This window comes from Vanacampus margaritifer, chromosome 18, assembly GCF_051991255.1.
Source record: "Vanacampus margaritifer isolate UIUO_Vmar chromosome 18, RoL_Vmar_1.0, whole genome shotgun sequence".
NCBI classification, from domain to species: domain Eukaryota; kingdom Metazoa; phylum Chordata; class Actinopteri; order Syngnathiformes; family Syngnathidae; genus Vanacampus; species Vanacampus margaritifer.
The window spans coordinates 7305115-7314626 of NC_135449.1; the positions used below are offsets into that span (position 1 = coordinate 7305115).

At 42.4% G+C, this 9512-nt stretch overlaps 2 protein-coding genes across 6 annotated transcripts; both read right to left on the reverse strand.

Annotated features, from left to right (window-relative positions):
- Window positions 1-9: 9 nt before the first annotated feature.
- mxra7 (matrix-remodelling associated 7) lies at window positions 10-5097 on the reverse strand. 2 transcript variants are annotated; one of them, XM_077551586.1, is made up of 4 exons: window positions 4424-5097; window positions 2922-2955; window positions 1831-1939; window positions 10-376 (listed from the first exon to the last, which is right to left on the reverse strand). In XM_077551586.1, exons 1-4 carry the CDS (start codon window positions 4724-4726, stop codon window positions 262-264), a joined length of 561 nt encoding a protein of 186 aa, XP_077407712.1. In that variant the 5' UTR covers window positions 4727-5097; the 3' UTR covers window positions 10-261. The 2 variants fall into 2 exon arrangements, with proteins under 2 accessions (XP_077407712.1, XP_077407711.1); XM_077551585.1 differs by having other exon boundaries at window positions 2922-3189; window positions 4424-5096.
- A 1343-nt stretch (window positions 5098-6440) lies between these two features.
- Window positions 6441-8933, reverse strand: srsf2a (serine and arginine rich splicing factor 2a). Of its 4 annotated transcripts, none has more exons than XR_013289289.1 (3): window positions 8369-8932; window positions 6904-8051; window positions 6441-6500 (listed from the first exon to the last, which is right to left on the reverse strand). XR_013289289.1 is itself a non-coding variant. In XM_077551589.1 (3 exons), the coding sequence occupies exons 1-2, from the start codon at window positions 8701-8703 to the stop codon at window positions 7775-7777; spliced, it is 612 nt and encodes a 203-aa protein (XP_077407715.1). In that variant the 5' UTR covers window positions 8704-8933; the 3' UTR covers window positions 6705-7000; window positions 7751-7774. The 4 variants fall into 4 exon arrangements, 3 of the variants coding, with proteins under 3 accessions (XP_077407715.1, XP_077407714.1, XP_077407713.1); XM_077551589.1 differs by lacking the exon at window positions 6441-6500 and having other exon boundaries at window positions 6705-7000; window positions 7751-8051; window positions 8369-8933; XM_077551588.1 differs by lacking the exon at window positions 6441-6500 and having other exon boundaries at window positions 6705-7470; window positions 7751-8051; window positions 8369-8933.
- Between the last annotated feature and the right edge of the window lie 579 nt (window positions 8934-9512).

The following is a 9512-nucleotide window of genomic DNA, read 5'->3' on the forward strand; positions in this document are numbered from 1 at the left end:
ACAAACTCCACCTGCGTAATCTGTTTTTATTTATTACATAACAGCAGAGTGTTACACGGGGGAGGAAATCGCATTTATACTGGGAGTTGCTCACTTGGTGGCTTATTTGTACTGCGTTAGTCCAGCCGTTGAACAGAAGCAAAAACAACACTTTTGTTTTCTGCCGTAACGAAAATAGTGGCGGCTGCAATACTGTCACACAAATGTGTTGGCGAGGTAAGGCAGCGCATGTGACGTGGGCGTTGTCTCTAATTCCCCCCCTCAGATGGAGTAGAGACGCAGCTGCTCCTCCATGTCGCCCTCGGAAACATCGCCGAACGTTTCCGTGTTGTCCTTTAGCAGCTGGAAGATGGCGGCCAGCTGCTCCCGCTGTACCCTGGAAAAAACAACGGGGAAGGTGGCGAGAAGAGAACATTGTATTCAGGTTGGGCCAACATTTTAAAAAGTAATACTTTTATTACATTTATACGTAGTGACATGTATTAATCACAGTTTGATACAAATTAAGATTTCAATGTATGCAAGGCAAGGGTTAGGGTTTGTGTGTTGACCTAGAGACCCTAAAAGTGGCAGTGAGTTCCTTCCTTCAATCCTTGCCTCCTTCCAGCAATCATTCTCCGTCCCTTCTTTTATATTCTTGTATCTGGTTTTCTTCAGATGCATCCTACCTTCCTTTGGCATACTTTTTGCTTCTTTCCATCCTTCATTTCACACAATCATATCCTCAATTCCTCCTTACTTTGATTCGATCCTTTTTACATTTTTATACTGTCCTTGTTTGCTTCCCTGCCTCTCTTCGTTCGTCTTTTTTCATCCTTTCAATGAATTATTCCTCTCTTCCTTTAATAAATCCTTGTTGTATCCTTCCTTCCATTGTTTTTTCCACACATCCTTACACCTTTTCCTTCATTTCTAGCCATGCTCCCTTCTTTCATTCCATCTTCACATGCCCATTTTATTATTTCGGTCTTTCCTTTCATACCATCCTTTATTACTTTCTTGCATAAAATGCGTGTTTTCTTCCAATCCTTCCTCCCTCTTACTACTACTTTTTTTTAATATTATAATAAACTTAGCTTTTCACTAAGATAATTAGTTTTTGACAAATCATAGCATCCACAATTCACAATCAAAAACAAACAATGACTAAATGCAGTGAATCGCCAAAGTAGTAATGTTTTTTCGAAGGGAGCTATTGCACCCCCTAGTGGCTTTCCGGGCGCAGGTGCATTAAAAGCTAAATGTAATTTTTTTTAGTTCATTTATGAGTGACACTCATTAACAACAATGCTCAGTTTTGATTGACACCTTCAGAAAGGTAGTCATTTATAACTATGTGTATGGGGTGTGGCTGCAGATGTTATTTTGGTTATTTATTACTAGTCTTGATAAAAGCAGTATTTTTCATCCAGATTTTGACTGTACAGTAATTATCTGGCCACGAATCCATTAAAATTGTGGTCACACAAGCTCATTATGCTTATCTGAAGGACTAATGAACGAGTGACTGCTGTGCCAGGAGAGCCAATAAACACTTGGACCCGGACCCGTGACACCCGGGAATAGCACCTTTAATAGACAAAGAGTGCAGGGAGATGCGATACGTTTCCAAGCAAAATCCTCAGCGCTGTGTCAACACCAGGCGTATTTTGCTCTGCCGGCTAATATGTCTCTCCGCCACGTCCTCGGGTCAAACGTCCTGTCCTGCGAGCTGGCAGCGACTCAATCTGGCCTTAAGTCAGTCTAGCCCGCATTAGCTTAAGAGCGGAAAGCTGCAAGTGAAAGGCGGCCAGCACACAAGCAGAAGGTCACAGCATGTTTTTAACTGACCTCTGCTCCTCCTCTAGCTCCTCCTTGGACATCATCATCTCCATGTGGTGCGAGCGCGACTTTCCAGGGAGGTACTTCAAGGTATTGTTTGCGTGGAACTCTGATTTATCTGCAGACAGAGCAGTTAAGAAAAACATGAAATAAAACACAATATACAATAAATATTTTACATATGCATTTTAAAAAATTGTATGATGTCTTTTTTTATTTATTGTAAATAATAAAAACGTTAGTAATATGAATAATTTTAGAAACAAATAACATTTTTAACTTAAATGTATTTAAAGAACCAATTTATTTGTTGCAAATGAAAATTATTAAAAATAAATGTATATGTTAAACATGTTTAATTACATAATTGGTTAATGTACTGTAAATAAAATAATTTATACATTTGATTTTTAAATTAATCTGACCAAACATTTAATATATTGTACAATAATAAATAAAAAATAATAAATGTTATAGATATACTTAAAATTTTAGAATTTTTATTAAATAATTATTTATTGTAAATAAAAATCGTATAAAAATATATATATATTGACATTTTCTGATTTCATTAAATAATTAATTTGTTGTACATATTTCAGAATAAAATAAAAATATTTATAAAATAAGGAATTTCATAAATATATAAGTAAAGTACATCGATTTTTTAATTATTTTTTTTTTATGAAAGAACTTGTTAATTTACTGTAAATTTTAAAAAATGACACTTATTTAGCGTTTCTAATTTTTCTAATTATAACTTTTTTAACAATTTATTCTAAACAATATATATTTTTAATTATGTTTTTTTTTTTTTACAATTAATTAGATTATCTCAAATTTGATGGTTAATTGCTTGTTGATTAATGGTTGCATCTCGGAATTTTATTAATAACAAAATCATAATGTAAAAATTAGAGTAAGTTTTGTTAAAATTTCTTGTTTGGCAAAATCTACACTTTTTTTTAACCTCATCTGTCCATTCTACAAATTAATTGTAGCCCCGGAGTACAAAAGTTTCCCTGCTCCTACATTAAATGCACTCATGTAGGTCAGTGTATCCTACTGAATTGTCAGTCAAGCTCAAATTTGGTGCTTACCGTTGACTTCCGGGCTCTCTGCATCTCCGTCGGTCTGGGGGTAAGAGAAAGCACACTTTAGCAGCTCCTGATCAGAGAGCCCGATGAAGGAGCGCCGGCCGCGCCCCGACGACGCCTCGGACGACGAGTCGAAGCTGGCGTGCCTGGAGTCGGGCCGCGGCACGGACAGGCTGGACGTCGCCGACGAGGAGGAGGAGCGCTCGGCCGGAGCCGCCGCGACAGCCGCCGGCTCCGGCTCCTCGCTGGCGGGACGGGTTTCCACCTCCTCCTGTGCGGGAGAATGAGCCAGTGGGAGATGAGACAGAGAGACATCACCTTGGATGGATGCTGATGTGGCCGCTGGTCGTCCCACTTGGGATGATTGACAGGTGACTTGGAAACAACATTGGTGTGGGGTGATAATTGCTTTGGGCCTTTGTTTCTATTGTGCGTTGAATCCTACCCATGTTTGTACAACACATGGACTTACTCTAAGGTAAGGTGATTTATAATGTGCATCTGGTATTTGTTTCTATCGGTAACCATGTTTATGTACTACAAATGGAGTCTCAGTAAAAACAAAAAAAGAATAAGTTATTTCTAATGTGCATCAGGGTTTTGTTTTTAGACTTACAAATGTAAAACAAATAGACTTTAAGTAAGACTATTATTTCCAATGTGCATCAAGCTTTTCTTTCTATTGGCACACATTTGGACTTTCATTAAAACATGATTTCGAATGTGAATAGAATCTTTGTTTGTACTGGTAAATAACCATGTTTATGTCCAACAAATGGACTTAAATAAAAAAAAGTGATTTCTAATGTGCATCAAAGCTTTATTTCAAATGACACGTTTTTACATGGCAGTAGGAACGTGATTTCTAATGTGCATTAAGCTTTTGTTTCGATTATCTATACCTAAGTTTGTTTTTTTTCTCAACATGAAAAAACTGTCGTGCCATTGGTTCAGAGCATTCAAGGGCCAATAGGATATCTTAGCTCGGCATGAAGTAAACATGTCACACATCAGTGAATGTTGTGCACGAGCAAGACACAAGATGCTGCATCCAAAGTCCTATATTAGCGGCAGAATTAATGCTAACGGCATGTTACTTGTTAGTACTCACCGATACCACAGTTTTAATGCAGTATCGGGGCCTCTGCCGATACCAATATCGGTATCGGAACAACGCTAGTAAAAATGATTGATTTCTAAAGTGCATTTAACCGATATATCTATGTTTGTCATTTACTGTGCAACAAACTGACTTCGAGTAAGAAGTTGATTTCTAACGTAAATCGGGCATTTTGATTCTCTTGGCACCTCACAGGCAGAGTAACAACAGTAAGAAAGTGATTTCCAATGTGCATCGAGCCATGTAGATCATTTACAAGTTGACAACGAACTTTGTTTGCCCCTTTGACAGAACAAAGTGGGAGGGGAAGGTAAACAGCTTAAGGCGGTGACGTCATCTATCGCAGCTTTAACACAACAAACAAATGTGGATGGAGGCCACTCACTGATAGCACAGATTTGACCACGTCCCAGTGGTCGTGGGAGCTGCCGCTCAGCTCGCACCAATCGTCCCCCGCCGCCGCCGCCGCCGCCGCCGCCACCGGCGCCTCCTCCGCCTTCCCCGGCTTGCTGTTTTGCGGTATGTGGCCGTTCTGCTTGGCCGCTGTCTTGCCTCCTGTGTCGGGTCCAGCCGGGTAACTCTCGGCCGGAGATGACAGCGATCGGGAGGAGCCGTTCAAAAGCGACGTTGCGACCACCAGGGCGAGCAGCGTGAAGATGACGGCTGATAACAATAAAGTCAAATCCATAGCTGATGTGTTTTTTTTAATTGTCCTGCGTGGTTCCACCGGCAGCCATAGCGACGGTTTGAGGATAATCTGCCCCAGACAAGCTGCCTAAACGAGCGGCGTTTACTGGATCAGGCAGAAGGCTCTGTCCGGGTGTGACGTCACATCATCTAACACCGCCCCCTTCTTGCTCCGTTGTTGGATCAGGCGCGCCAGCAACGTGCTCGGCTCATCACCTATATAGGTGTTAATCTCATCAGAGGCCGAGTGTCCAGATGTACCGTGGATGGATAGCTTGTGACAGCACCCGTGTAGGCGCAGGGTGACTTACACAAAAGAAAGTCAGGCACAAGTCAGCGAAAGACGCTCGCCCTGACCTGAGGCGGACACTTCCGGGGCGTCATCACGTGACTGGTTTCCATGACGATAGTCTAGTGTGGGTTTCCGTTGTCCAAAGTTTGTTTTTGTTATGCGGACATAAAAGTACAATAAATGAATTGTAGTTGTGCAAGTCGTTCTATGAACCCGCGGTAAATTACAACGAATGGATCAAAAGGTCACTTTTCGAATATGTTTCAATTGGTTCCCACGTTTACGAGCAACAAACTTGTAGGAAGTGTTTTTAGTCTAATTTGGATCGAGTCTAAAATTAAAAGCCGCTATATATAGACCATGCCATCAAGTAAAAGTTTGTGTAGGTGCTACTGCGAACTAAACAAATCAACCCCTTCAGACCCGCATTTTTTTTCTTCTGGGCAAAATGCATTTTTGTTGATTTTGACTTTTCCCGTTTAAGAATAACGTGGAAATGGTTTTGGGGGTTATCGCATCTTATTAGTTATAGTGGACGCCAGGATAATATGGCGGTAACGTGTCGTAAACTTATATGCAACACTTTTAACACGATCATACAAATCAACTTGCAATTGTGATTGGTTATGTAAGATCCAATCATGTACTGGAGGTGTTGACATCGTCCAAATTATGAGTTTTATTGGTTTAGACATGTGAATATGCCGTGTCCACTGGGACCATCTATGGGTTTGAAGGGGTTAAGTAGACTATTTTGTTTACATAACACAGTAGTTAGATGCCTGCTAAGCATTAATTGGCTCAATATGGAAATGTCAACTTATTCAGTAATTCTTTAGCAATTCATTGCAACCTATATTGTTCCACTTTAAAATGTATCTACATATTGAAGACACACACCCCTAATGTGGCTGATTGTTAAAAACAAAAAATAAAACGTACAAAGTATCCAAAGTTCAAACCCACTGTAAATATTGCAACATTAAAATTGCACACGGAAAACAAACAAACCACACAAGCAGTTAATTTCCAACAATACATTTATTGGCATTCACCTGGGAAAAAAATGCAAGAGAACAGAAGTCAACATGGGAATACGTAGCACAAAAAGGTGCGATGAGGCAGCCGGAGCTACCCTTAATTTTTTTTATCGTCAACTCTTCAACTGTGGACCCACTTCCAAAAAGCAAGAGATGAACCAGACATGGGAGGAAGAAAAGGAGGGATAAAGAGCTGTGCAGCACACAGTATGGAAGTCAAAGAAGGCTCAGGGGGGGGGACAAGTAGGGAGGGAGGTTCGAGGGGGTGGGTGGATGATCTGCAACACCTGTGAGCTTACAAACCGGCAAACAGCAGCGGAGGGTCGAGCGCCCCGGAACAGTGACCGGGCACTCAGCACCGCAACACGCCACACCATGTCACCACTGCACTGCACCGCATCTTAACAGCTAACCAGCATTACTCAACTGCTACACAACTGCGCCTAGTGCACAAAAGATACACAAGAAAGAGGGTTAGAGTCATAGGAAGCAATTTTAACTAGACAGAAAGAAGGAAAAACAAAAATGTCATCAAGACAAATAAAGCCAGGCTGATTAACATACAGCACGTTTGTCTAATTGAGTGAGAGCAACAAACCAATATTTGTAATAGACAACCTCCTGCCAAGAAAGAGTATAACAAGGTATTGCATTCAAGAAATTAACTCAAAAGGTTTATTGAAGTACAAATTCAAAAATAAAGCAATTTAAAAAGGGGGGAACAAAAACACACAAATTCCTTTCATTCAAGACGCCCAACTTTGTGAACGAGCAACATGACGTTTCTTTAGGTAGCGCGAGTGAAATTAACAATTTATAAAACGTTTAGACCAAGTTCCAAATGACCTTTCAGTCTGCTTTCAATGGCAATAGTGGAGTCCCCTTGAACATGGTGAGACTCGTCCTGATGTCCTCGGCAAAACAAAGCAATCATCCGAGTGATCTGCAAGAAAAGAGAGCAGAGTCAGCAAGAGGACACCTTAAAAAGACACCATCTCAACTCCTAACCCGAGTTTTGACATTACGTGAATACACCTCATGTATATTTACACACCTTCTATGGTACCACATTCCCAAGTCTAGCTCTACACGGGACTCTTGCGCTCGGGCGTTATTTTCAAACAAACCTTTGGGTTGAGAGGCGGGAGTGCAAAGCGCAGGCGGCGGCTTCCGCCCAAGATCCCCGCGAACGTACCTCACCACACCGCCTCAAACACCAACTGACAGCCCCGCACCGCATACATGTCGACCTGCTCCTGAGCAACCAAGCGTTGCCTGGGCGACCTGCTCCCGAGCAACTGCCGCCGCCCCAACCCGGAAACGGGCAGGCGACATGGGCGGGTCACACACTATAACTGCTCTCTCACTGCCACACCCCCATCTCCTCCTCTCTTTGCAAACAGGACTCAGCAGCTTGGAGGAAAGAATTTCACATTAAGTGAACGTTTTGAGTGAAACACACCCATTTATACCACATTAACCCAATTCAAACCCTTTTTTTGCGTATTTGAAATTGTCTATTATGACAACACGAATGCTTTTGAGCCAAATTAATCTTAGCTATTGCTTAAAATAGACATGATTCTGCCAACTTGGTTGCGTGTGTAAAATTCAAAACAGCAACCTCAAGAAAGCAGAATATTAAACATCTTATCACATGCATTTGTGAAAATCCAGCCATCCCGCTAAATACCGTCATATTGCGTCCAACTTTGAGCTAAGGCTCCGTTCCGTTGTCCTCCGGAGACTTGGGCCGACTCTTGGACTTTGACCTGGATCTGGACCCGCGGTTGGAGGCGGGAGTCCGGCTCCTTGACTTGGACCGAGAAGGGGACTTGGACTTGCTCCGTCTTGGGGTCCTGGACTTAGACTTGGAGCGGGACCTGGATCGGGAGTAGGAACGGGACCTGGAGCGAGAGTGGCGACGGTGGCTCCTGGATCGGGAACGACTCCTGCTCCTGGAACGTCTGCGGCGGCGGGGGCTCATTGAACGTCTGCACAGAGAAACATTGAAATTTCATAAATAAATATATGATATTCCACTTTAATTGTGGCCTGTATAATTGGATCAAAATAAACGCAAAGTGAAACTTTTCACATCAACACAAAATAGAGGAAACAGATATTGTCCAATAGTAATCCACGTGCTGATGAAAACAAAATGGCTACTTTTAACGTATGCGAAGCGCTTTAAAAAAACTTCTAAATGGAATCGTAAACAGCGGCCTAGTAGACCACCATGTAAGCACGTGGTAACTTTGTTCCACAGCTAAACAGCTTTTGCTATTATTTCAACCCCTAACCGACGTACCCTTCGTGCCGTCGCTGAGGAGCTCCTCTCCGGCTGTACAGTGAGTCTGGCGGCCGGCCATAGCGGGCCATCTGCACGCGGAGCTCCCGTCCGTCGAGCAGAGCTCCGTCCATGGCGTCCATCGCGTCTTCGGCGTCGCGTTTGTCCAGGAAACGCACGAAGGCGAAACCACGGCTCTCCTTGGTGTACCTGTCCCGCGGGATGTACACGTCTCCCACGCGGCCGTACTTCTCGAAGACGCGGCGCAGCGTCTCCGGGGAGGTCCGGTACGTCAGGTTGTCCACTTTGAGGGAGGTCATCCCCTCCACGTCTGGCGGCGGCCTACCGTAGCTCATTTTCTCCGCGGAACCGAGCAGGAGTGCACTAAAAAAAATATACTCCTACTTCTTCCTGGCTGTAAAATAACAACAAGCTGCCGCTGGTTCTGAATGAAATTCGTTTAAGACTCACAACCGAGCCTAGTTTTGAAACACTCACGCGTATGCGCCACCCGAGCTGCGTGTTTCCAGTACACGAAATGGCGGCCACAAAGCTTCCTTCTCTCCCTCTTTCTTCTCAGCCCGTGGTGGCCTTCTTTGATTGGTTGGTTTATTGAAGCCCTCGCGCGCTTACCCTCAAATACGCTTCACTGCCCCCTGTTGACGGGGAGGTTACATGACTATAACATGGCACTTAACTTCAAATTTAGTATTTTAGTTGCTCCATTTAGCAAAGTTTCAGACTACCCGCACCCCCCACAAAAATCATCCAGAAACAAATTTAGCTACTTTTGGAATTTGAGTGGAAACGTTTTAACAATTTTGGAAAAGTGTTTCCTTGCACTAAATTATCTCAGTTGTTTATTTAATTTTTACTTCTCCTCTCTAAAATATTGACTTTTCCCCCCAATTGAGCTGTACAGGTTAAGTCTCATTAATGGTATGTATGGGCATTTGTACGAGGGCGTATTAGGGCCACGTATACACACACACACACACACTCATATATATATATATATATATATATATATATATATATTTTTTTTTATTTTATTTTTTTTTTAATCTGAGAAAAAACTCACAAATTTACGAGAAAAAACTTTTTATGAAAACAGAGTGGATTTAAGTTGCGCGCTGCCTCTACCATCCCGAACGTGTCAATATAT